Here is a 27,234-nt window from a genome sequence, read left to right as displayed (position 1 = left end):
CTAAAAAAATATAAAAATTAGATTTAAATATGACTTTTTATAGTCAGTTCAGAAAAATAAATTGTTTCTATCTACTAAATTTAGTAATTTTATATTAAATAAAATGTTTTGACAATTTTTTAAGTGAATGCAAAAAGTAAAAGGAACTGAAAAAAAAATTAAAATCAAATTTTCTCAGTTTTTTGTATTTATTGTTTGAATAATTTTTTAATTGTTCTATAAAAAAAATCAGAAAAAATTATGAGTCATTTATTGCTTATAAAAGATTACTTTTTATCAAATTGAATTTATCTTCGGAAGACCAAAATATAATTTCTTTCTTTAGAGAGTTATTTTATGAAAAAATTAAACTTTTTAAGGGTTAAAAATAGTCTACTCCCTCTCAATCTATTTCTCTCTATATATAAGATAGCATAAACCCAAGCTCATACACCATCAACACTAACCTCTTTTCGTCTTCATTCATTTTGAAACCTTGCAGAGACACAACATATCTATATATATATATATAGAGAGAGAGAGAGATGGAGAGACAAGGAACAGAAGATATGAAGAAGAAGCAATCAAAATTCAAGAGGATTTGTGTGTTTTGTGGTAGCAGCCCTGGTAACAAAGCTAGTTACAAGGATGCTGCCATTGAACTTGGAAGAGAATTGGTAATAATCATAATAATAAAATGCATCTTCCATTTCTAATCCTTTTTCTCTTTTAAGGAGTTTAATTCTGCTGTTTCTCTGGAACACTACTTGTCTTTACTTTGATTTAATCTTTGTCCTGTTTTAATTTGTTTTCTAATGTTTGTTTTGATTTGATCCTCCAAGTTTATTTCTTTTTACTGTTGTGCTTGCTAGGATTAAGTGATTTGATATCTTTGACTAAATTATTATTTAACCGTTTTTAATTATTAACTTCATATGAAATTAACTGCAGTTGAGTTTTTACCGTAGTCAATTTGGATCCTCTGTTTTGGGGTTCTCTCTGTTCCTTGATGCATTATGTCCCATCATTTCTAGTTTAGTTTCTAATTCTCATGAACACATACATACAGAGCATTAATTAGTTCTGTAATATTTGGTTTGTTAATGAATTAATAGGTGTCAAGAAATATTGATCTGGTTTATGGAGGAGGCAGCATTGGTTTGATGGGATTGATTTCTCAGGCTGTTTATGATGGTGGTCGCCATGTAATTGGGTGAGAGAGCATCATCATGATTATTATTCATTCCCATTGGTGCTAGCTAAGCTAATTTAATATGTGATATGATCATATGATATGATGATATGATATATGATATGACATTTCTCTCTCTATATATAATTGTTCATCTCAGTAACTTGTTTTTTCTCTGCAGAGTTATTCCCAAGACACTTATGCCAAGAGAGGTAATGTTAAGGACTGTTATGGAAGCATATTCATCATTGCAAACACACAGAATTATCTTACATTAATTTTATCTAAGTTCCAATGTCTTGGACTTAATAGTACTATATTAGTAGCCTAATATCTAAGGAATATTTTAAGCATTTCAGATATCCTAATTTTGATCATTGTTCTCAATCAATAAATCACCAAAAATGTACTTAAAATATTTTAATATTGATAAAATATTTTTAAATTTTATTATCAATAAAAATACAAACAACAATAAAATAACAAAGTCTTGTCCTATTAGATAGGATTGGTTACATAATCAAACGATACTATTGAGTGTTGTTATGTATCATATCTACAGAGAGACCATTTACATGTAAATCTCATTTGACCACTTCATGGATAGTCTTCTTAGATCTTCTTCTGTCTTTCATCCCTTGTCCATTTTCCATTTCATCTACCTTCCTGACTGTGTATTCTGTCGATCTTCTTCTCATATATCCAAATATATTTAAATAATTTAAAAACGTATCAAAATATTCAATCGTGATTAGACCCTATTTCATTAAAAATAAAATATAAATTTATTTGTTAATGTCATAGTCTCACTTACTACATAAAAAATTCTATTTGTCACCTCTTTTTTTTTCTAACGTAAAACGTTTTAGTTCACGAATGTGCATGTTTATCGTGTTTTTAAATAATTTGTAAGTGTTTTTTTTTATAATAAAATTGAAGACTATTTTTGTCAATAACAAAATAATTTGAGTATATTTTTTATAATTTATCCTAAAATATATATACCCTTAAGATTAATAACTAAAATTATTGAAATATTCACAATTTTAAAATACTTTGAAAATTTTTCAACATTTAAAGTGAATTGCAGCCATACTTTTGTTATCCCAATTTTATCCGAGTCATAACACATTTGTCCTTTTTTTTATTCATGTACGGTTCATATAAAGTTAGGAGTATTTTGTTTCATCACATTGTATTCATGTGTATTGTATTTTGCTCACAATTTGGTGCTGTCTTCAAACTTATCCATCAATACACCTGGCAATCTGGGGTCTTTCCCTTCTGCACCATTTTTGTCCTTCCCTCAAATTCCATATATCTCTTTACATTCTTATATCCCATCATTTCTTCTTTTATATACATATATTCACTCCCACAAATTAACCCCAAAAAAAAGGGATTATTACATCAAACACTTATTATTATGCTAAATTTTATAAGCAAGCAAGAGTGTATACTGATAGAATATTGGATTAGTTGGACTAAACTATTTAAAGTAAATAATTCCTTAGATAATTTATACCATTTTTTATGATATTATTTTATGAGTTTAATAATTTTAATGTACCAACAGAATTACACAATCGTATAATTATAATTATTTTTTTAGATAATTATTCATACAACTAATAAAAAATAATTATTTTTATTAATATAATATTATGTGATTAGATTTAGATATACATATAAAACAGTTTTATATTAAAAATGATATTAAAATTAAAGAATAAATTACTATTTATACCCATGAAAGATACAGATGCTGATAAATGTATCTATATAAGAATAAAACGACAATTATAACCACAAAAGATAGCTTATGTGTGCCAAAAGTACCCTAACAGACCAATTACGTAACCAACGTCTGGGTACTTTTAGCACACAAAGACCATCTTCTGTGATTACAATTGTCGTTTTATTCTTATATGAGTACATTTGTACGAATACAAATGATAATTTATTCAAAAATTAAATTATTATTTACTTCATTGCATTGGTTATAAATATTATGGACCGTAAATTAATGTAAGGAAGACATGGTTCTCCCAAGGAGTAAGAAGCGGTAAAATGATTACAAATTGAGCCCACAATGCTGCAACAATCATCATTGCATTTATTTAACACCTCTACTATTCCCCTACCTAATGCTACTACTACTACTACTACTACTCCATTGACCATGCATTACATGCTCAAAATCTGTTGATATATATATTATTTTTTCTAATTTGGATTATTATTGATTTGGGGTGCAGCTTACTGGAGAAACAGTGGGGGAAGTGAAGGCAGTTGCAGACATGCATCAAAGGAAAGCAGAGATGGCTAAGCATTCTGATGCCTTTATTGCATTACCTGGTTCGTACAAGTTATATTAACCTCATGCTTCCACCAATCTTCATTTCTTCTCTAACATACTTTTCTATTTAGTCAAATTCAATTCCATGAAAATGATTAACATTCTTTTAAAATAGTTTAATTTCCATATAGAAAGAGTATAAAAAGAGGTCAAATATATTTTTTATCTTTAAAATTTGTTAAAAATTTTAAAAATATTTTTAAATTTATTTTATCTTAAAATTTTTTTATTTGTATTAAATATTAATTTTTTAAAAAATTTAAGATTAATTCAACAACAATTTCACAAGAATAATCTTCAATATAAATAAATCAAGCCTAGTTGTCATGCATTATTACTGAATTGGTTTTAAATTTTCTAAATATTTAACTGTTAGGAAAATATTTAATGCAAATCGAAAACTTCAAAAATATAACTAAAGTAAAATAAAATTTAGGAATATTTTTAAAATTGTTGACAAACTTTATATTTATAGATTATTTTTAAGTATTATATTTAAAAATTAGTTATTTTGATTGATATAATAAATAATTAGTTGTTTATAAAAATTTGAGTACGATAATTTTGAGAATCCGACCAAATCAAGTAGTTTAACTGAGTTAACCAAAAATCGAACATCAAATTAGTCCAATTAAGATAAAAAAAAAAAAGTTGTCAACAAATTGGTTAAAAAATTAAAAAAAATCGTTCAAATAATCTATTAATCGCACTAGTATGATTTTTTAGCAAAATAATAAAATACAAAAAAATTATTAAAAAATATTTTTATACGTAAATATATTATTTTATTGTATCCAGTTTAACTCTAATTAAAATTTAATTGAACTTTTAAATTTTAAACTTTTAACTCTATTGAATCAATTGCCGCCAGTTCCATTTTCATAAATTCGAACTTCGCTTTATACGTTGATAATATATGGAAATTCTTAAAAAATTAAAATAAAAATGAGGGGACTTGATCATTTGACTATGAAAATGCGATTTTCGTTAATTTTTCAATATTATATATTAAGAAAAAGTTTAGAGGGCCAATATTTTTATTAAAATTTAGTCCGCACTTAATCAGTAAAAAAAAAGTGAGTAATTTATTACGATTAGATAAAATCTTACACGATTAATTAAAAACACCAATAATTATCAATTAATGACTACAAATAATAAAATTTATTGCCACTAACACCCCTCTTATATTAATTAACATGGACCATTACAAGATGAGATAACACATGCTAATATACGAAACAACAAACAATATAAACATCAAAAGATGCCATCATCTTTAAAAGAGTTTAGTGATGTTGCTTTCTTTTCTTATTATAATTGGGTAGAGTTGCTTTAAAAGGTTAAAAGAGCACAACTATACATTAAGAACATTTTCTATAGCCCTAAACCCTAGCTAGTAGCTACGTCCATTTATGGCTATGAATAATAGTGTTTTGTATAACATTACTGTTTCCTCAAAGTGATACACGCCACAAGTTTTTTTCACATGTGACGTTTCAGTTTGCAAATCATTTAGCTGTGCTATTAGAAACTTAATAAGTGTCTGAAAATAATTAAATTGATAATATAATAATAATACAATTTCTTCCACGGGTGGAGTCTAGACATGTCTGGGACAAAACCACGTACGTTGTCTCTTAATAGAATTTTGAACTTACGTGATGCACCTTATCAATTTCTATATTACTACATGACAAAAATTCTGAGATGAGGTCAAATTTTATAAAGCAAGTACCAAACTAAATTCTTAATAATATATGTAATGTAAGGAATCTTGAGTTACTTAAACGTCATGTGTCGGATTTGAACCTAAGGAACGACATATATGTATAGATTTTATGACTAATTTTTCTCATCAAAAGGTGAACTCCAACGAAATTAAAAATTGATTGTTAGCTAGTTATGAAGTTTAATCCTTACCACATCCCTGTCGGTCTCGTTGATATATCTCTGTCCTTTTTTTTCCTTTTTTGATGTGTGTGGTTTTAATGTTTTATATCCAAATCTAATAGAGCAGTCACAAAATAATATCGTATAATTAGAATATCATATATAAACACGAGTTCAATTTACATCCAATTGGGCAAGTTTTTTTTTTTTTTAATTCTTTTTTGTTTATCTAGTAAAGCGGGGATCAATGAGAATTTTTTTTTTTTTTTTTTTTTTTTTTTTTTGGTTCGGTTTGGCACATGATTCACTAAAAACCTAGTTGGTAGCTTACCCCCAATAGGCCCAAAGAAACAAGTGGCCCATGATCTGTCCCCCTCTAACAGGATCCAAAGTCCAAACCCACTTTTTTATGTTTTTCTTTTTTCTTTTAAACTGAAACTAGAAAGGGATTAGTGAGTGGTCAGTTCACTCGTCTTTAAGATAGCGTTTGGTGGAGAGACAGAAACAGAAAGACTGAGACTGAGAGACAGATATTTAAATAAATCTCAGTATTCTGTTTGGTGTAAAATGGGAAACAGAAATTGAAACAAGAATGAAACTCTAATTTAATTTGCACAAATGGTAAAATTGGAATTAATTAATTGAAATGAAGGTATTTTAGGTATAAAATGTTATTAAAGTTTCAGTCTCAATTTTTAAAAATTTTAGTCTCCTGTGTCTCTATTTTTTGGAGGTACTGAAATATTGAAATTTTTGAGATAGAGACATAAATTTTAGTATCAGTTTCTGAACTAACAAACATAATACTGTGTCTCAGTCTTTGTCTCAATACCTCAAAACAAACGCTATAAATAAATATTGGAGATTTCGAATCATACTTTGTGCATGCAGTAATTTCATTGGCCAATAGCAGACTCTTAAATAGAGTTTAAATTCACGACGAATTAGTCATTGACTTGTGAGGTAGAAGGATACCGTGAATAATAAAAAAAATTCCACTTGTCATTGTTGTCCCTTTTTTATGTTTTTTAATAATGATGTTATGTAATTATGTTATGTATGTCATGTTATGTTATGTGCATGAAGGTGGCTATGGCACACTTGAGGAGCTTCTTGAGGTCATAACCTGGGCTCAACTTGGCATCCATGATAAACCGGTAAACATTCTATCAAAATTCATGCGTTTATAAACAACTATACATATATATTTTTTTTACTTAAAAGTATTCCATGTTAATTAATTATGCATAGAAATTGAGTGAAATGATAATGATGGAAATGTTTTGTGTTTGGAAGGTGGGGTTGCTGAATGTTGATGGATACTACAATTCATTCTTATCATTCATTGACAAAGCTGTGGAGGAAGGGTTCATCAGCCCCAAAGCTCGCCATATAATTGTGTCTGCCCCAACACCAAAAGACCTTGTCAAAAACATGGAGGTACTTAATTAAATAATTACAAACTCCTAATTAATAATTATACTGTTAATAATGACATTTGGTGTTACATTCTTATAGGAATATTTCCCACAACATGAAAGAGTTGCCTCTAAGCTAAGCTGGGAAAGTGGGATCTGAAGAGGATGGAAAATTGGTGTAGAGGGCAGTTTAGTCACATAGTTATAATATTAAAAAAAAAAAAAGACTATATATTATTATGGTAGATGACCAGAGTTTCCTGAAAGCCAGAGGATTCTTTGTGCTCTTATATAATATAGTATTTTGTTTAGTGTAAAAGTACAGGGTTAATTGACCTAATTCTAACTATTAAGGTTAATTAACCAGTACTAGTACTACTCTCTGTTCAATTGTGAAGAAAGTTGGGTATTTTTCAGACCCCAATCAATGTTTTTATTACAAAAATAGAGGCATTGAGCAGATAGAGCTCAGAGAATTTGTGTAGAAATTAGCTTTGTAATATCTCTGTTTTCTTTTTCTCCTATTTCTTCAATTTTTTAGTTTCAATAGATCATAGCTATTGTTGGATTACAAGTAAAACTTACACATAATATTCAAGCCAAATTGGAGTTAATTCAGAAGATAATAAGGAAGAATTATAATTAACATTGTTGATCTTGTGGGTAAATCGGACAAAGCCCAAACATTATACAACATCTAAGAAGAAACTAAATGGGCTTAACAAATCAAGGAAAAAAAAGACAATTCAATACTCCAAAAAAAAGAGAGACATGGTTGATTGATAAGAATTTAAATCTAATTCTGACAAAAAAAAAAGAATTTAAATCTAATGTAAGTAAAGAAAAAAAAAACAAAGAAAACCTAATGCCAACAATCAATTATCACCACTCAGACCAAAAACAAAAAGAATGTCAACATCACTACCTAATTCTTAAGTACCTAATAAACAGCACTTATTGTCAACATCAAACTCAAGTCTCAATAAATAATAAGCCTAAATGGGGAGTTTAGACATCTCCAGTAGAAAATTCATCTCAATCTCTATTTATGGTTCACTTGTTACAAAAAGTAACTCCACATTAGCTTTTACGTCATAAACAGTAAATAAAAACTTAAAGTATCTCTTTTTTCCATTAGAAGGAATTAACTTTAGTTTCTATTGTGGTCCCACTTAATTAATTAATTAAAATACATATAATTAATTTTTTTCAATAATATTATTTAAATTTATAAATTTAAAAATAATTCACTATTAAAAGATATTAATATTAAATAAATTCATATATAACAATAATACACAATATATAATTCGAAATTACACTAATTTATAATTTTGTATTTACAACTGCTAATTTTAATAATATCGTTAGCATTTTAAATTTTAAAAATAAAAATAACCAACTCAACTAAAAATTATTTTGTAAAGTGTAAAAATTAAATTTATTTTTTAATATAAGTAAATTTAATTAATTATAATTTAATATAATAATATAAATAATATTCAATATTAATTATGATATAAATAATTAATATAAATCATTAATTAAATAAAAATTTAATTATTTAATCTAATTAATTATGATTTAATTATTTAAATAATTAATATAAATTATTAATTAAATAAAAATATAATTATTTAATATAATTATTTAATTATTTCAAATTTTATATTATTATTTTTTTTATAATAACTTGCTAAGTGGCAAGTTATTATTGGTTGATTTGAGTCCCTGCTTAGAGAGACTCCCTCACCTTGAGACCCGTGGAGGAACTCATTCCTTATCCCCTCCAATGGTGCCTTTCTGCTTTTGTCATAAATAGAACTTCAAGATCCGCCCATTGGAGTTGCACTTAAATTAATGATGAATTCACTTATTTACTTAAATAGACATCAAAATTTAAATTTTATTTTATATATACAGTAATTTATTAATTAATTTTTGATTCATGAATAACCAAAATAAAAAGGTATACCGTTAATATTAAAAGAAAGGTATAAGCGCTATTTCATAAGAGGAGTATTAGAGATTAGTAAATTTTGTAATTTATAACTATTAATTAGTTATTATTAATATTTTTAATAATGTAAGATTATATTTAATAGTGTTGAATTACTCATTTTTTTATTGATTAAATATTGGCCAAATTTTAATAAAAATGTTGTGCCATATATAACCAAACTAATAACATAAAGATTATTGGGGTTGGGTAAAATACTAAAATGTGATTGATTGCCAAATTCATCCATAAGTGTGACAAAGTGTTGTTGCTCAAAACCTCCACAGCTTCGGTACTTCGCATCTGCTCACAAAGCGATCATAGTGAATAGGTTGGCATATCAAATGTTATGTCACACATCAAAACTGCATGAAGGAGCCTAAATTAAACAAATATTGCATGACATATATAATTATCAATCATGAAGGCCCCCCATCAACTAAAATTGTTGAGCGTTATAAAAAAACAACGGTTTTAGTAATTAAAAGATTTAGAGTTGCCATCTCTATGATGCAGGGCGAGAGAACTTTAATAATCACTCACTTTGGCCTTATGTATATAACTCATCACCTATATTTCCTAGGTTAACTTTAAGAGTGTATCTATTTTATACTTTTAGGGCATGTTAAAATTAAATTTTTTTTATTAATAATAAGTTTATTATATGGACATATATTAATTAAACTCTAACTCTAATAGACTAATTAATGATAAAGTGACTAAGATGAACCATTATTCAATGCTAATAAATTTACATTCTTTTAATATCCCACGAGTCGCTGTTTAAGACTGGAAATTATGGTAATTTTTTCATTCAATTATTCAATGTTAATAAAAGACGTGTCACTTGAGTCGTGATATCATTATTAAAGTAAGAACTATGAATTCATATAGTAATGAAAATGAATAATATTGACAAATATGTATGTGGTTTATTATAATATAACATAAGAGTTGACCGGTCAGAATCAAATTCATGCAATAACTTTCACACGTGTCAGTTTTCTACGACATGGCACGATCCCATAGGTCATTATATTATTCCTTTTCAAAAGAAAAGTAAAAAAAGTTGAAAAATCAAAGCAGGGGCAGTTTAGTCATACTATAAATTCGTACAATGGAAAATTTGAGTCTCGCCGTGGCAAGAACGGTGCTATTCATATAAAAGCTTCCGCTAGTTCTTCTCTTAAACACGATCGAGAATCGAAGAAGAAGAAGAAGAAGAATGCAAACGCGATTTTCACCTGAAATCGATTCTGTAAGTCTCTGCTTATGCGTTCTCTCGTCGTAGCTATAACTTCATTTTTTTCCCCACCAAATCAATTCTGGTGCTCGCGTTTAGCTTGCGTTTTGTGGAAGCTCTGAAAATTTTCGGTGTTGTGTTGTATTCGTTTTACCGTTTAGGTTTTGAAATGCAGATCAGTGATGCAATGTCGCTGTGAAATCGCACAGTTTGCTTCTCGACGTGGTAATTTACTTAAAACGCAGCGTTAGTTTCGTTTTTTGCGTCGTTTAGAAGTTCACGATGATAGTGGCAGTTTTTTGTGTTATTGGAGTATCGGAGCAAGAAATGGTTAATCTGTTACTCGTTAATGTAATAAACAACATGCTACTATCTTTTTTCTATCACTGTTAAGTTTTTTAACTTTGGAAGTAGTTACTCTCTGACTCTCTGTATCTCTAACATGTTATCACTAATATGCAAATTTTTATTACATTTTTATTTTGTATAAGTCACATGATATGCATCCATTGTTGTCTTCACTCAGATGGAAGGATAGATAGTTGTATGCATGCATATAACTAAAATGCGCACTGATTCCGGCGACTATGCTGTTTGTGGCTCATGCGGGGATCACTCTTTTTGTTGTTGAAGGATCATATATTTGCTTCATAGTCTGTATAATTACCTCTCTCAGGTGAAAATATCTTGATTTGATTAACAGAGACAATAAGTGGATGAGAATCATGCATCGCAAGTAAGAACACTTTTTTTGGTACTCGTTTTTTGGTGTTCACTAAGCCAAAAATGCTGAAATTAGTTTATTATTTCTGCTGCAGTGCAGTTAAAAGATCAAATGAGGGTGCCAGGATTATTGCCACAGCAACTATGGGAGTTGCTGTTGGATTTTTTATTGGTATTTCACTTTCATCCTTGCATTTGACTAAGGTAATATTTGTAACTGTTATTATTTTTTCTTTGCATCAGACATGTGTAATCCTTTTTTATTTTCCTTTTTTCCATCTTCTCTTTTTTTTCCCCTTTTTTTCTTTCTTGTTTTTCTCCTGTTACATTATGCAGATTAGCTTACTTTCAAATGTGGAGAATTCTTTTGAAGTAGGATCTTCTGGAAATGTAAATCCTGAAGCCTTAGGGTCAGTTAGTTTATTTAAGGTAAGTTCTATGCTTATTCTTTAGATACTTGCATAGGAATGCACTTATATTATCTGAAACATAAATGGCTGCAAGTTTATCTATTACTTTTATTTTATTTTTTCACAAATGCTACTTCTATAGATATATGTTCCATCAAACCCTCGCGGTGCAGAATTACTACCTCCAGGAATTATTGTATCAGAATCTGATTTGTATTTGCGCAGACTATGGGGCGACCCAAGTGAGGTATGCTATGAAGCAGTTATTTACTATGCATGAAAATATCTGTGAATCCCCTCCCCCCCCCCCCCTCTCTCTCTCTCTTTCTCTGTCTCCCTCTTACACACACATGTGCATTTGTTGTCTATGGGTGGTGAACAGAGAGCCATGCCGACATGTTTAGCAATTTTTCCTTCACTTAATCTATGTTGCAAATGATATAGGAAAACAAAATCAAAATTATTTCCCCCTGGTGCATGCTTAGAGTGCCCATATGGGTGGTGTAGATGTAGACTTATCTCAATTCTGTCAAGAAGTAACTCCTATGAATCATATGAATGAGATCATTACGTGCGAGTGTATGAGGAGGTTTGCTTGAATATGTTGGTTAGCTTATACAGATAGTGCTTACATATTAATACATCTGTTTCCCTGGTATCTTATTCACTAAGCTTGCAATGAAACACCAAATTCTGCAGGATCTGGAGAAAAAGCCAAAGTATTTGGTGACATTTACTGTTGGTTATGATCAGAGGCATAATATCAATGCTGCAGTCAATAAGGTTACAGAGATGGACTGTGCTTATTTATGTGAATTTATTTACCCTTTTATACTTTATTCAAATGTACTTACTATCAAATTGTTTTGTAGTTTTCTGATGATTTTGCAATTTTGCTCTTTCATTATGATGGTCGGACTAGTGAATGGGATCAGTATGAGTGGTCAAAGAATGCAATCCATGTTAGTGTAATGAAACAAACAAAATGGTATATACTTTCCATTTTTCCTATTGTTATTTTATTTAAATTAATCCGTAAGCTTTTTAACACACACACACACACACACACACACACACACATATATATATAGAGAGAGAGAGAGAGAGATTATTATTCATTGACTCCTTGAGTTCATATTAGTTGCTTCTTTCTTGATGTATTGTAGGTGGTATGCTAAAAGGTTTTTGCATCCTGATATAGTATCAGCTTTTGAATATATTTTTATCTGGGATGAAGATCTTGGAGTGGAACACTTCAACCCAGACGAGTATTCCATCTTTTCAATCTGCTCAAATTTGACATTATATGCAATTTTCCCCCTTGTTAATTAGATGCATCTATTCACCTAGGTTTATTAACATAATCAAAAAACATGGTTTGGAGATCTCTCAACCTGGTCTTGAGCCCAATAACGGATTGACATGGGAGATGACAAAAAGGAGAGGGGATAGTGAAGTTCACATGTATTCCTTTATCCTTTCTGTTTTCTACCTTTAACCACTTATGTAATGAGGTACTTCATTGTGACTTTCAATTATGTTCTTAACACGTTTAATTATGTATTGGTGAATAGGGTTACTGAAGAGAAACCAGGTTGGTGTAGTGATCCACATTTGCCTCCTTGTGCTGCGTATGTTCTCTCTTTCTCCTTGGTTGAAAGTTAATTCTTATATTGTAATTGCATTGTCATGTTCTTTTTCTACTTAGATAACGTTATCATTTATTTTGTTCTTTTAGATTTGTGGAAATTATGGCTCCTGTCTTTTCTCGGGAAGCATGGCGATGTGTTTGGCATATGATTCAGGTATTTATTTATTTTATTTCTTATCACATATTTTACTTTTGGTAATTTCTTTTGCATAAAATATGTTGGTTATAGCTAACGAATAGGTGATTTTTTGTTTTTCCCATGCATGCAAACCAATAAATTACCCTGATGAACTTCCCAACTATGTTTACTTGTAGAATGATCTAGTGCATGGATGGGGATTGGATTTTTCTCTCAGAAGATGTGTAGAGGTAAGCAGATTCCATTATCTATTTATTTTTACTCGTTCCTAATGCTAGGACTTTGAAACCATGCGTATTTACATATTGTTAGTGGGTTTGAGCTTGGGCTTTGACTCCAGTACTTGACCTAATTATTGAGAGTAGTATTGAATTAGGAATGATATAGAGTGAGTGAGCAAGTCAGCGAGCCTTCTTCTGTGGCCCTAAGCCTACAGTTTTTTTGCTTCTTAAAAGAGCTTTTGACTTCTTTCGTGTTAACCAATATAATATTTGAAGGGTTTATATTATGTGGAGACCTGTATATCTTGTGCTAAATATCAGGTTACATCTCATGGCTAGAATGAAATTACTCGAGTATGGTATGCTCTAATCGAACCTAGTTTGTACTGTTTCTGTAGCCTGCGCATGAAAAAATTGGTGTAGTTGATTCACAATGGATTGTTCATCAAGTAATTCCTTCTCTCGGACTACAGGTTAGTCATCATCCAGTAGCTTAATTTTTCCGAGAGAGAGAATTTTCGAGAAATAATTTTTCTGAGATGTGAATGTATAACCTTTCAGGGAGAGGCTGACAATGGACAAGAACCATGGGATGCGGTATGTGATATGTGAATTTCACCGTTCACTCTAATCAAACAGTCCTTTGCATTTACATCTTCCATTTCACGTTACCTTATCTTTTAGGTCTTATTAGAGCAACAACCAGATGCATATGTATATTTTGCTGTTTGCCAAACAGATGATATGAACATTACGAGCCATAGTTTGATTCTTTTGGTGTGATGACCCTTTCAGGTGAGAACCAGATGCAGAAATGAATGGGCTGAGTTTCAAGCTCGCATGAATGATGCTGATAAGTCGTATATTGAAGGACTCAACAACTATCGAAAAGGTTAACGAATGTGCCTATGCCGCAGCCCCTCCTCTGCCTTCCCACTGTACATGTTTTACTATTACGCACACTTAGGATTTTCTTGTGTATTAGTTTGTTTTCCCAGGCCCAGGTGCTAGGTGTATTTTCTGAGCTTGTGTTCTTTAATATGATAATATCCTTGCATTTTTGACACGCATCTCTACTCTAGTTACAAAAAGTAAAAGAAAGGTAAGCACGATTCAGCATTTTCCCCGAGTACACAAATTGTAGGTTCTAGTAATGGTAAAGGGCTAAAATAGTTGTGACAAGAGAGGGTATCCTCTTTTCACTGATAGCTTAGGTTTGAGGCACTCGTTGTTCTGTGATTTTGATGGGAATTGGAATGGTGAACGGTCGTTGAAGAACAGAAAACAATTGTCGGAAATTTTCAGTTGTTACTAACTAGTGTTTGGAGAGACAGATTTTGAATCTTATCCAACGATAGGAGTCGTCAAAGATATGAGCTGTGAATATGAATGATTATAGCATGGCATGATTCCTTAATACGATATTCTTAAATTTATTTATTCTGAGGAAAATGATACGCACCTAAAAAAGATGGTAAAAGGACAACTATAAATCATAGATAGACGACCAATGAGAAATCATGAAAGACGTTTGAATTGAAAGACAAGAGATCGTGAAAAACTGAGGAAAATACTCTTTTCTTTTTCAAACAATGATTTTCTGCCTGCCATTGTTGAGGGAGAGAGAGAGAATCGTGTTGCCTTATCAAAAGTAGGTAGAGATTGCAGTTAAAAGTTGGTACCTTATATGCGATGCCAAAGTTTTCCTTATTTTATTAGTATTATTATTATTACTATTCTCATAAAGTTACGCATAGTGGAAATTTTAAAAAAAGAAAGAGATTGAATGCAATGATTTATATGATGCTCATATGCGATGAAATCCAGACAGTTTAGAAACATGCATCCAAGGAAATTGAAGAAGAAATAAGAAAAACACTGTTTTATTCTATTTTATTTTATTAAATCCTCTTTTGTAATTAGCTAATTAGGAGTGAGGTTGAAGTCTGTTGGAATGGAGTTGGAGAGTGTTGCTTGAAACGACAGACACCTCACTTAATAAAACGAAACGTTGGTTTCATTCACCTTCCTGACTTGTGAGTCAAGACTTGTTTAGTATTTTGTTCCATGAAAACCCTTAATATGTGGCACTGGGACAAAATGTAGCAACTAATTGGACCAAAAACGCCCTTTTGATTTTAACATCTCATCGGTCGATTCTCGCTCTGTGCTCTTTTTTGCTGCTTTTGGACCAAAGAATAAAAACCGTGACATAACATTCTTGTGAATACACCAAGGGCATTTTAGTAATTTAAAATAAATGAATGTCACAAATCGTGGTTTTTTTCTTTATTAAGGGGAACATGTTTGTAATGCAATGTGTTGACTACTTGACTATATTGCTTCAAATTGCCGTTAAACTCCCGCCAGCACCAAGAAGTTAACGGCGTTAATTAGGCACCAACCGAACCATCCAAATTAAATAAAGCCACAAAAAATGTGCATAAGCATTCCCATACAAGCTTGTACCCTCCAATTTCTCTTTGTATCTTAGAATATATCTATAATAGAGCTCTCTCATCTTAACCTTACAACTTGAGTGGCTTATTGGAGTTGTGGAAGCCCTTTACGAACACATTCTATAGTCATTTCTACATTTCCTAAGTTAAGGTATGTAATGTATATTATGAAAATAACTATATTTATATATATATAAGAACATTTTCTTTTTCCTTCTCTTATTGTGATGATCACTTTCAGGTATCATATTACAACATATAATAGCTCCTAGGTCGATCTCAATCTATATTGTATAATCCTCTTAATCAAATACTATATAAGGTACGTGACCATAGAGGAAAAGGACACATTCTTCTTGATGACTATTCTTATGCTTTTTAAGTGACCAATAGTATATAATAGGTATTTGAAGTTAATACTTTTGTGGATTTCATTTCTTTTTCATCATATTAGATAAGATTATGTTATGTACTAAGTCCTGAACTAAGAATCATGGAAATTTTATTGGTAGAAAAAGATGGGAGAGATGTCAAGCTTCCAATTGGGTGTTATTGGTGCACTATTTCTCTCAGTGGCTTCATCTGTCTCCATTGTCATATGCAACAAAGCCTTGATGAGCAATCTTGGCTTCCGTTTCGGTGATTTTCATTATCTTTTTCTGTCTTGATAATATATAAATAGTTAATAAATATCAAGTGTATATTTTAATGTGTACAATTAAATCTGACATAATGTCTAAGTAGATAAAAAATTGAGATTTTACGTAAATTGACCTAGTAGTAGTAGAAATATCATAGACTGGAATGACTCATTCAAAATCGTAATATCAAAATATTTTAAGAGTTAAATCAAGATTCTAAATATTATAAGACATCTTATGAGATACTAAAACGACGAATTTGATTAATTTTTTCAATTTATGACAGCCACAACACTTACTAGTTGGCATTTGATGGTGACATTTTGCACCCTTCATGTGGCTCAACGCTTGAATCTATTTGTGAGCAAATCCATTGACATGAAGACAGTCATGCTCTTTGGCATTCTAAATGGCATCTCCATTGGATTTCTCAATTTGAGCCTTGGCTTCAATTCCATTGGATTCTACCAGGTTAATTAATTTAATTATCTCAATGTATTAATTAATACCATAAGTCAATAATAATATTAAGTTAAAGTTCATAAACACTAAAAATATGATAATGTGTTGCAGATGACAAAACTGGCAATAATACCATTCACAGTGCTACTAGAAACTGTTTTCCTAAAGAAACAGTTCAGGTACTAAATACTAATAGTAACAAAATAATTGAATTTGGAAATTAAAGGGTAATTAATGCTTAATTTACTTACTGCAAAACCTTATGATAACATTGTGCAGCCAGAAAATAAAGTTCTCTCTATTCCTATTACTTGTTGGAGTTGGCATTGCTTCTATCACAGACCTTCAGCTCAATTTTGTTGGATCCATTCTTTCCCTTCTAGCAATCATAACTACATGTGTTGGACAAATTGTATCCTTCAATGCTCTCTTTCTAGAACATAATTGTAATTATTATTGTTATTGATTAATTACTATGATATTTAATTGGTTAAATTACACAGTTGGTCCCTACACTTTCAGTAAAATTACAAATTAGTCCCTATACTTTAAAAGTTTGTAATTAGATCCCTAAAGAGAATTAAAATTTGCAATTTAGTCCCTATCGTTCAAAAAAGTGTTTGATTTAACAGAATATTCTCAGTATATTCTTTATTTTAACAGAATATTCTCAGTATATTCTGAGAATATTCTATTAAATGAACACTTTTTGACCGGCGGGGACTAAATTACAAATTTTAATTCTTTTTAGGGACTCAATTACAAACTTTTAAAGTGTATGGACTAATTTGCAATTTCACTAAAAATGTAGGGACCAACTGTGTAATTTAACCTATTTAATTTGGATCCTTAACTTTGTGCTTAATTTAGCTTACAAACACAATACAGAAGAAGCTGAATGTATCTTCCACACAGTTGCTATACCAATCTGCTCCATTCCAAGCAGCAATTCTTTTTGTTTCAGGCCCTGTAGTGGATCAGCTCCTCACCAAGCAAAATGTCTTTGCATACAAATATTCTCCTATAGTATTGGTGATCATTAAATCCAATTGTTTTTAAGATGCGCAATTCGATATTCTAAAATGATTAAATCAGATAGAAATCATCGTCTGTTAACTTTTTTACTAGAGACCAAAAAAAAATAGCATAAACTTATCTTATTTAGCATTAATTAATTATCGCAACAATTAATGAATGCTAAATAAAGCAAGTTATGGCTGTTTTTTGCTGATTTTCTTTGGTTACCAAACATTTTCGGAATTTTAATATGAAAGTGTGACTTATATATTCTAAGGTGAATTTACTTTGTTAACAAAATTTCAGGCATTCATTGTGCTATCATGCTTGATAGCTGTTTCTGTGAACTTCAGCACATTCCTAGTTATTGGAAAAACATCTCCTGTAACGTACCAAGTTCTTGGCCACCTCAAGACTTGTCTTGTTCTAGGATTTGGCTACACATTGCTCCATGATCCATTCACTGGAAGGAACATCGTTGGAATACTTGTTGCCATTTTTGGTATGGGATTGTACTCTTATTTCTGCACTGAAGAGAACAAAAAGAAACAATCAGGAGATCTTCCATTATCCTCTCAGGTACTTGTTATGATCTTCATATGATACGGCGTTTGGTAATTGTTTTATGCCACAAAATACAAAGATACTGAGATAATAAAAAAAAAGTTTAATTACTCTGTTAGTCCCTATAATTTCGTGAAATTTTCAATTAGGTTATTATATTTTTTTTTCTTTTTAATTGAGTCCCTACACTAATTTTTTTTTCAATTAAATCTTTCTTAATAGTAATTGGCTTAATTTTATAGGACCCAACTAAAAAAAAGAATTGGTATAGGGACCTAAATAAAAGGAAAAAAAAGTGTAGATACCCAATTAAAAAAAAATTGTTGTAAGGACTCAATTAAAAAGAAAAAAAGTATAGGGACCTAATTGAAAATTTCGCGAAATTATAGGGACCAACAAAGTAATTAAACTTAAAAAAAAAGATAACGTTTTTTGTTTTTATTGACAAAAATTTTGATAAATTTTATCTTGAGTTTTTTTTTTTTTTTACAAATTGCATCTTGGTATTAGAAATTTTTTTGCATGTTTATGAAATTTTGTTGGCTCTTTCTTCTTGTCATGCTGTATAATATCTAGAAGTTTATAACAATTTATTTTTTCTTTTTCTTTTTTGTTTTAATTAATTATTTTTCACAGGTTAAGGACAAAGATAACACACCCCTTTTGGTTGGGAAAAACAATACTGGTCATCAAGAAGAGGAAAATCATCATGAGGCTAAGAAATTAAACAAAGAGTCATCTATTTAAAAAAGAATTTGGCTCTGTGTCATTTAAGATTTCTTATTGTATCTCGGGGTTCTTTCAATATATAGGGCTCTTTAATATTCAGTGTAAATCAAATTTTGTTTAATAAGTTTTCTGTAACTTTAAGTCAGTGCATTATTTCCTTCAATTGCCAGCAATGTGTATGTTAAACTACAGGAAATATAGCCTACTTGAAATTGTATTCCTTTTTTCTTTTCTATAAAACTTCCATTCTTTTTAATAATATTACTCAAAAAATGTTACCAATTACCACTTTTGGTTTGTAGTCACTTTTATCTTTTGTTGTTTGTTTGTTCCTGACGGTAATCAGTGGCTAAAAGAGGGGTTGAATCTTAGACACATTTTTTTGAGTATCACTTTCTGCCTTTTAAATTAGCTTCAAGAGATTTTTCTGCGTTTTGTCTCATAACCAGACATAAGACATTTTATTTTTGTCTCGTAACTAGTCAGGAGATATTTTTTAATTTTGTTTCATTCGCAACAGAAATAGAGATGGAGTAGAAGAGAGAGAGAATTACACCAAGAAGTATCCTGATTCAACTGCTAAGTGCAATGCAGCCTACGTCCAGTCTCCATCACAACAATGATGGAATTTCACTATAATCAACTGATTACAGACACCAATTCTTCCCTAAGAACTACCCTTTCCTATCCGAAACAAGTCCAGAATCTACCCAATACTGAACTTGACTTGGTCACCTACCAAGCTTTCAACTGCTAAGTGCTAACCCAACTTGTAAGGAAATTCCCACATAATCATGATACACAACACATAGATGTACAAAGGACCTCTAAGACACCTATGCCTTTTTAATTTTGTACCATCTGTCTTTTACCACTCACTGACTTTTTCTTACAAACCTCACACTGTTTGCCTTTTTCACCATGAGACTCAGACAGACAAAACTAAAGAAAAGAAAATAAAATGTAACACATTGAAGGAAAAGAACTTCTGTTAGTTTGGGTAGCTATGAGAATTTTGTACTTACTCTCCTTGTTTCAAGCCTTGACCGTTCACCCTTATTATAGAAGGGGAAGCTTCCAAGGTTGAAACGGTTCAATCGAGCCAACTTCTTCTTCTTCAACACCAAAATCGGTTCGAACAAAGAGAAGAGAGAGGGAACCGAAAGCAAAAACCAACATACAATTACCTCTCTCTCATCTCTTCTCATCAAACTTCATCAATTTGAGCCTTCCATCTTGACTTAGTTCCCAAAAAGGATTTCTGACCCTTGATAAACGCTTGATTGATCATTGACAGCTCCATCTGTTCCATTTTTGCTTTCTCCTTCACGTAGCTACAGTAGCTACTTTCTGTGATAGATGAACAAAAAGTAGAAACGAGCCATACCATAAGGATCTTCTTCTTTGACCGAATCAGATTGCTACCATTTTTAGGCATAGAGATCTTGAGGCTTCTTTACCACATCTTTCCATTAGTGGTAAAGATCTCAATCACGCCATGCTGTAGATCTTCCTTTTGCAAGGACCATCATCACCTTGGCCGCTTGCTTTCTTCCTAGCTTTTGTTTTCTTCTTCTGATTACTTGCTTCTAATATCTTCTTCTCTGACATTGAAATGACCGAAGTGAAGAGAGAGAAGGGAGAAAAGCTTTCAATGAAAGTAAAGAAAGAAATTAAAATTCATTTCCTATCCTCTATGCATAGTAACGTGTGTGACAATAAAAGCAATCAAATCAATTTCAACTTTTTCTTTTTAGTTACCAATGCAATTAAACCGATGTTAATTAAATTTGAATTCCATCCAAAAGGGGAGTGGTTAACCGAGGAAAACATACATCATTGCTTTCTTTCTTCTTCCAATTTTCGGACTAAGCCTTGTTGATCTTGTAACAAAGATTAATTGGACTTGCTCAATAATTTTCTGGAACATATGAATAATTCAGCTATATGTCATGTAGAATATTTGTGCAAAGCTAAATATATTTTCTTAACATATTTGGACTTTAAATTGTTTTATGGCCAATGACCAAGATCTACACACAAAACAAAATTATTAACTAAATAATTTAAAACTTTAAAGACAAATTAATAATTTCTAATATTTTTAACATGATCATCACAATGAACTTAAAGTTTTCTAAACTCAACCGTTCCTTCATTTGTCTTCAACCTTGCCTCCTCCATCTCCACCTATTTTTTTTGGAAGCCAACACTATAATAATAATTCAACAAATTTCAAGGTTAATTTTATAGGCTGAGCTTTTTTACATATTCAAAATTTTTATGTAAAACACGAGAATATTTGGTCATTTTAATAGTAATAGACTAATAGCACAACTCATTACTGACGTATTGTAAAAAAAAATTTCAATTATGTAAAGAAAAAATACCACTGACATTTTGTAATAATTTTTTTTGGTTATGTAAAGATAAAATATTATTAATATTTTATAAAAACTCACAACAACATATAACACACTATTTGAGTTATTTTTGAAAAATTCACTCCAGTGGTCAAATATAAAAAAAAGTTATAATCTTATAAGGATATGGCTAAAGAATTTCTTTTATTTTTATTGTAATAAATGAGAATTTAGATTTATTATTAATTTGTTAGAAATTTTTGGTGACTGTAATTTAGCTATAATAAATATAATCATTCGTTTTTTTATTTTTTAAAATCTTATTTCGGTCAAGCTAGTTTCTTTTTTCTTTTTTTTTCCTCAACTGATTTGATTGATTAAAAGTTGAAGGCCTAACCTCATACATTCATTCATGGATTTATCATTACAAAACGAAATTCTAAACTAATTCTACAATTCTAAAATCTTTATTTTTTCTTTTGGTAGGACAATTCTAAAATCTAAACAATAAAAAATTCTTTTTTTTTTGGTTGCCCAACAATGAAAATCTTAATTATCTAACGTTAGAACTTTTTTTTGTTTTGGTCGGAATCCTTTTTGAATTCCATCTTAGAAATGGAATTTTAATGGGCCCCCTGGATCAGCCCACCAAGATCTAAACAATTATTGATCCTGCATTTTTAAAGATTTATTCTTGTAGCTGATGTCTAACTCAAGTGGTAAATTATATGTTTTTTAATGTTATATTTGGGTTCGAATTAATGAATATATAATGTTGTACTTATAATATATAGGATTGGAAATTGTCTAATTTATCTGATGAAAACAAAACAGATTTATTTTTTAAATTAAAAAAAATATTTTTAAAATTAAGTTAGGTTGATTTAATAATTAATTCATTAATCTATTTTTTTTTGGTGTGTACCAGGGTATCCATCAGGCCGGAAGCCCAATGACTAATCCCTCGGGTACTGCAGAGGCACACAAAGTGGGCGACCCTCCCAAGCAAGCAAACTCCATTCCCATCCTCCATTCCCATTCATTAATCTATTTAAACAAATATTAGAGAGTTTTTTTTTTGGTCAAGAATATTAGAGAGTTTAAATCTCATCTTGTGTACAATAACTAATTAGGCCAAAGGATATCGCAAGTAACCGGAAAAAAAAAAAGATAGTTTTTCGAGACATTATAATGTAGAAAAAAAATTCACATGTTGTCTTGTGTTTGGGACCTCCGAATTTTTTTTTTCTTTAAGACAAACCAATTGTATTGGAGGTTATAATGGAGTTCCTCTGTTCCCCAAAATAAATAAATAAATAACAATCGGAGTTCCACCGCTTTCCAAAAGAATTTCAATTATCAATGGTTGAATATAATAAGTTAATAACGGGTGCTTTATTGAATTTTATTCGTGTGGGTTAGTTCATGGACTGAGAATAATTTGATTGATGAATGCTCACAGAATATTCTTGTTGTATTAGATTAAGTAGATTATTTGTCACTAAACTAATTGTGATCAACACTAATTCTGTGTGATTGAGAATAAATTGAGTACCAAGTTGGCAAGTTATAATTTTCCAGCTTACATGGATTATTTTGAAACAAAAACTAGCTATCAAGTCTTATTTAATAGTTAAGCATTTAAAATATGTTAAGATTATCTTATCTTTTTTTAAAACTCTATCAGAAAAACTTCTATTCAAGTTTCAAATTAGGCGTTTCTATGATTTTCGAATTAATAAAGTGTATTATTCCAGAAGACGTTTCATTGATTTTCAAATGTAATATAAGTTAACATTTATGATTTAATACATAAAATTTTGATCCGCAATTAAATCATATTTTCAAACTAAAATATAGTGTCTGGTACTAGTTATCTTCTTTTATTTGCATAATTTTTTCTTTGTAGGTAGACCAACTAACCTTCCAATATTAAGTTATATATGCTCCATATATAATATAATATATAATTATATAAATTACAAGGTGTTCCTGTTGTGATAAGCCGGGTTTAAGGTATATTTCGTCCTTTTTAAGGATTGAGTTCTCTTTCGCCTAAAATGGACGAGGTATACGTTGGCTTCAAGAGAAACAGTAGTGGCGGCTGGTGGACACCTACAAAAACACTCTAACGCTTAAGTTAGTAAGAATAGAAGATGAGTATAATGTTACTCAGAGTGATTAGCGTACTTTTTACATAGTTGGGGTTCGGTATTTATAGAATGTTACATTTTCAGAGAAGTTAAAATATTTCTTGATCTTTCGGTCATCATTTGAGTTTGTTTTTGAGTGGGTCGTTATCAGCAAGATTCTTTTTAATTGAAGATAAGCCAAGTTTGGTATTAACTTTGGATTCCGATTTATAAGCATTGTTGGACCTGGTTATAACTACCGGATCACAGCCCCAGGTTCAACCTATGATATTTTTCAATACATTATAAATCCGAATGGTGATAGTAAATATAGTTCGAAATAGTGATTGTACTCATAGTTTAGAATAGTATTTGTAATAGTAGTAGTCCCCAAGTTGAACTTGTTGTATGTTGAAAAATGATAGTCATGCTTAGGAATAGCTTTAGGTGAATAATAAAGTAAAAGAAATTATTAGAAATAATGGTTAAATAGTGAGAAAAAGTTCCAGAGTTTGATTTAATGGCATGGAGAATAAAATATTTCTTTAAAAAAGTGTTGGTATATATCTGTTTGCTTTTCCCGATTATAGATGCAAATTTGATTGGAATTACGCTGATGTATAAGTGTCGAGCTGTTTGGATTGAATCCAACTTATAATTGTCGATTGATTTGAGTACATGGAATGAGTAATTAATTGGAATGAAATAAATAAAATAAAAAAGGATAATATTTAATATAGGTATTAAAAGAGGTGATAGAGGTAATTATGACCTACAGTTATTTTTTCGGTTACCAAGGTTATAAGGACCAGTTTGTGATTTTGATGAAAATGGAATTTGAATGAATGATTATGATGGAATCTGAAAGTAAAGAGTATGTAATCATGATTGTTGATCGCTTAATTGTGGTAAAGGATGGATAGAACGTGGGTTAGGGCTTTTTTTGAAAAAGGACACATATAGTATGTGAAATCATTTGGTGTTATTGTTTAAGTCGTGTGATTTTGAGAATGGAGAATAGAGGTTAGTCTATTTTATTGTTCTTTCCTTGTCTTCTTCTATAGCATGTGTGGGCTCTATGTAGTAGCCTCTGGATTGAAAAATGGGGATGGTAAAAGAAAATAATAAAGGAAAAAAAAAGAGATAATGAAGATATCATAGTTGAGGAGGAGTTCATATGGGATATGAATGATCCGTTTGGTTGGGTGTCTAAGCTAGTGAAGAAGCGTGTGTCAGTGTTTGATGATGATAGTGTGGCTCAATTGGGGATAACTTGTTGGATTAGAGAATGCATGGATATAAAGATTGATTTTTTGCCATGCACCATGTTTGATTGTGTGTTCCATTGAGGAGAGAGTTTTGAGTTTTTCTTCATATATTCATATGTCTTAGTTGAATTGAATATGAAATTTTTCTTTATTGAGTTTGAGCATGGTGTGCTTACTCAGTTGAAGTGTGCCCCGTCTCAACTACACCCAAATGCATGGGTGTTTGTTTGGGAATTTGAGATTTTGATGGAGTTTTTGGAAGTAGAACCTTCATTGGAGGTGTTTTTTGTTCTATTTCAGTCGATAGGAGTGAAAAGATTGGTTTGGGTAACTCTTAGTGGGAGCCCTGACCGAGCAATATTTTGCGCCTTTAAATCCTCTTTCAAAGGATTCAATAAAATGTTTTTAAAGGTTAGGTCCTCGAAGATAGCTTTCCCTTTTATATAGATGAAATATTGATTGAGAGATTTTCGTTATACTGGGATCCGCGACGAAGGCAGATCTTAGGAATGGGTTATATGGATAGTAAGGAAGGGATAATTGTGGATTTTCTAGTTGAGGGAGTGTCTTCTCATAGATTGTTATCAGTGGTTGAACTATTGGGATACGAATTTGATAGAGAGGCTTTAGCTGATTATATAAGTAATTTTGTGTTTGTATAGTGCTGATATGGTATGAATATTTCTGTTAAACGTTTGTGTTTCATATTTGTAGGTGAGAAAGTCCCAAAAGTTACTCCGAACAGTTTGTGTGCCTTTTTCAAAGCAAGAAATTCAGAGAGAGAAGGGTCAGCTAGCACTATTCGTATTGAAGGAGGTACCGAGGTGGAGCAACCAAGGAAAAAGTGATTAGCGTTAAAAAAAGAGAAGTTGGTGTTGGAGGTAGCAAGCAAGATATGATAGATCTTGTGGAGGGGGTGGGCAATTGGTGAAAGAGCCCACGTTGGAGGAGGTTGAGTCCTATATTGCTAATCAGAAAGCGTTGCATACCTTCAAAGGGGTTGAGGATACGAGCTCTCTTTGGAGTGATCATTATCCATTTGCCAGGTTGTCTGAGGAGCATGCACAAGCTCCTTCTGATGTGGATTTTATAAGTGGTATTGGTGATGTGGTCCTGGATCAGTACTTGCAGGTATATAGATAGTTTGATTGTATTTGTGTGATTGAAAAATGAATTTGCTAATTTAGTTTTTGTTGTGAAGTAGGTCATAGGGGCTCGACTTATATGCATAGGTCGGACCTGTGAGTTGAAACATAGGAGTGTTGTAGTGGATAGAGAGGAGCTGAACAAACTTGTTCAAGATAGAATTGAAAAGGAAAGGAATTGTAGAATGCTTGGAAAGAGCTTATCTTGAAAGATGAGGAGTTAAAGAGCATGAAGGATGAAGTTGGACTTCTGGAAAGAAAAGAAAAACTCTTTGAAACCAAAAGAACCGAGTTTGAGGTTAGAATTACTAAATTGACATTGGAAAAGAAAAATGCAGAAGAGGAAGAAGATAGCTATGGCTTTGAAATGTTGGATGAAGGATTTGACAGAGCCTCTAAATAGGTTAGGTTTATTGCACCAACAGTTGATTTTTCTATTATAGACCCATGTAAGGTGGTTTGCAATGGGAGACTGGTTAATGATGATGTAGAACAGAAGAGTCAGGATGATAATATGGCCACCCCTTAATAGTTTGAAAAGATTGGAATTGTATGTTTTAGTTGAACAATGTTTGTAAGTTTATGTTTGGATTTGGTTTTGTTGATAACTGTTTGTGTTTTTGATGAATTGGTACCCAATGTTGTTGGGTGAACTCGTTTGCTTTATATATGTGATGCTTTTGCTTCGATATGTCTATAGATTCACTGCAGATGATGTCTGAGTATTGTGAGATTGTTGTTTTTATTTGTAGGTTGATTGAGGTTGCGTGATTTGCATGATAATTATTCTATATGCCAGTTGATGCTTTGGAATAGTTTGATTAAAAAAATTGTTTTTGACTTGTAAGGAGTAGAAATATTGATGAGAAAAAGAGGTAAATGTTGACCAGGTTTGGCAAATGTCTATAAGTAATTATACAAGATAGGCTAAGTAGTATGTGTTGTTTTTGAATTTGTAAGATTGGACAAGTATGACTAGTAGTAATTGATAAGGGTCGTTATTGATAGGTCAAATAAGTAGTGTTAGTTGCTGCCGAGTTATTTGGCAAATTGGTGGACTGACGTAATAGGTTGGTTTGGAATTGGGAGTAGCGTAGGTGATGCCGATATGCATGGGAGTTTGTGGTTTGTTTGAAATTATTCTGACTTATAGGTGTTGGGTTGTTTTGAAATGATTCCGACTTATAGATGTCGGTTTGTTTGAAATGATAGATAGCTTAGTAGCTT

At 30.8% G+C, this 27,234-nt stretch overlaps 3 protein-coding genes across 15 annotated transcripts; all 3 read left to right on the top strand.

Moving 5' to 3' along the window:
• Nucleotides 1-278: 278 nt before the first annotated feature.
• LOC112772985 (cytokinin riboside 5'-monophosphate phosphoribohydrolase LOG1) lies at nt 279-7,329 on the top strand. The gene is made up of 7 exons (XM_025818016.3): nt 279-656; nt 1,095-1,192; nt 1,353-1,383; nt 3,430-3,529; nt 6,510-6,580; nt 6,720-6,863; nt 6,942-7,329. The coding sequence occupies exons 1-7, from the start codon at nt 525-527 to the stop codon at nt 6,999-7,001; spliced, it is 636 nt and encodes a 211-aa protein (XP_025673801.1). The 5' UTR covers nt 279-524; the 3' UTR covers nt 7,002-7,329.
• Nucleotides 7,330-9,959: 2,630 nt separating this feature from the next.
• Nucleotides 9,960-14,542, top strand: LOC112772791 (uncharacterized). Of its 10 annotated transcripts, none has more exons than XM_025817796.3 (16): nt 9,976-10,098; nt 10,245-10,308; nt 10,610-10,819; nt 10,902-10,978; nt 11,143-11,235; nt 11,359-11,463; nt 11,916-11,999; nt 12,089-12,204; nt 12,383-12,484; nt 12,567-12,680; nt 12,791-12,847; nt 12,955-13,021; nt 13,183-13,236; nt 13,626-13,700; nt 13,789-13,824; nt 14,023-14,542. In XM_025817796.3, coding segments are annotated over exons 3-16 (1,083 nt in total). In that variant the 5' UTR covers nt 9,976-10,098; nt 10,245-10,308; nt 10,610-10,818; the 3' UTR covers nt 14,125-14,542. The 10 variants fall into 10 exon arrangements, with proteins under 10 accessions (XP_025673582.1, XP_025673578.1, XP_025673581.1 ...); XM_025817798.3 differs by having other exon boundaries at nt 9,981-10,098; nt 10,259-10,308; nt 10,760-10,819; XM_025817794.3 differs by having other exon boundaries at nt 9,981-10,098; nt 10,259-10,308; nt 10,760-10,819; nt 10,902-11,010.
• A 916-nt stretch (nt 14,543-15,458) lies between these two features.
• On the top strand, nt 15,459-19,387 carry LOC112772767 (UDP-xylose transporter 1). Of its 4 annotated transcripts, none has more exons than XM_025817765.3 (9): nt 15,459-15,837; nt 15,928-16,008; nt 16,199-16,325; nt 16,614-16,798; nt 16,901-16,968; nt 17,069-17,201; nt 17,660-17,821; nt 18,113-18,385; nt 19,007-19,387. In XM_025817765.3, the coding sequence occupies exons 3-9, from the start codon at nt 16,205-16,207 to the stop codon at nt 19,115-19,117; spliced, it is 1,053 nt and encodes a 350-aa protein (XP_025673550.1). In that variant the 5' UTR covers nt 15,459-15,837; nt 15,928-16,008; nt 16,199-16,204; the 3' UTR covers nt 19,118-19,387. The 4 variants fall into 4 exon arrangements, with proteins under 4 accessions (XP_025673550.1, XP_025673551.1, XP_029150616.1 ...); XM_025817766.3 differs by having other exon boundaries at nt 15,549-15,837; nt 16,205-16,325; XM_029294783.2 differs by lacking the exon at nt 15,459-15,837 and having other exon boundaries at nt 15,972-16,089.
• The last annotated feature ends 7,847 nt before the right edge of the window (nt 19,388-27,234 follow it).

Source organism: Arachis hypogaea, chromosome 18 (genome assembly GCF_003086295.3).
Source record: "Arachis hypogaea cultivar Tifrunner chromosome 18, arahy.Tifrunner.gnm2.J5K5, whole genome shotgun sequence".
In the NCBI taxonomy this organism is placed as follows: Eukaryota; Viridiplantae; Streptophyta; class Magnoliopsida; order Fabales; family Fabaceae; genus Arachis; species Arachis hypogaea.
The sequence above is the reverse complement of the archived record's forward strand: the minus strand, read 5'-3'. Positions and strand labels throughout refer to the sequence as shown.

Excerpts from the sequence above, each read along its gene's own strand:
- LOC112772767 (XM_025817765.3), top strand. The coding sequence starts at position 16,205 with ATGGGAGAGATGTCAAGCTTCCAATTGGGTGTTATTGGTGCACTATTT. Across the intron at positions 16,326-16,613 it reads CAATCTTGGCTTCCGTTTCG|CCACAACACTTACTAGTTGG; the intron begins GTGATTTTCATT and ends AATTTATGACAG. Across the intron at positions 16,969-17,068 it reads TTCCTAAAGAAACAGTTCAG|CCAGAAAATAAAGTTCTCTC; the intron begins GTACTAAATACT and ends AACATTGTGCAG.
- LOC112772985 (XM_025818016.3), top strand. The coding sequence starts at position 525 with ATGGAGAGACAAGGAACAGAAGATATGAAGAAGAAGCAATCAAAATTC. Across the intron at positions 1,384-3,429 it reads AGACACTTATGCCAAGAGAG|CTTACTGGAGAAACAGTGGG; the intron begins GTAATGTTAAGG and ends TTTGGGGTGCAG. Across the intron at positions 6,864-6,941 it reads ACCTTGTCAAAAACATGGAG|GAATATTTCCCACAACATGA; the intron begins GTACTTAATTAA and ends ACATTCTTATAG.
- LOC112772791 (XM_025817793.3), top strand. The coding sequence starts at position 10,800 with ATGAGAATCATGCATCGCAA. Across the intron at positions 12,205-12,382 it reads GTAATGAAACAAACAAAATG|GTGGTATGCTAAAAGGTTTT; the intron begins GTATATACTTTC and ends GATGTATTGTAG. Across the intron at positions 13,825-14,022 it reads GACAAGAACCATGGGATGCG|GTGAGAACCAGATGCAGAAA; the intron begins GTATGTGATATG and ends TGACCCTTTCAG.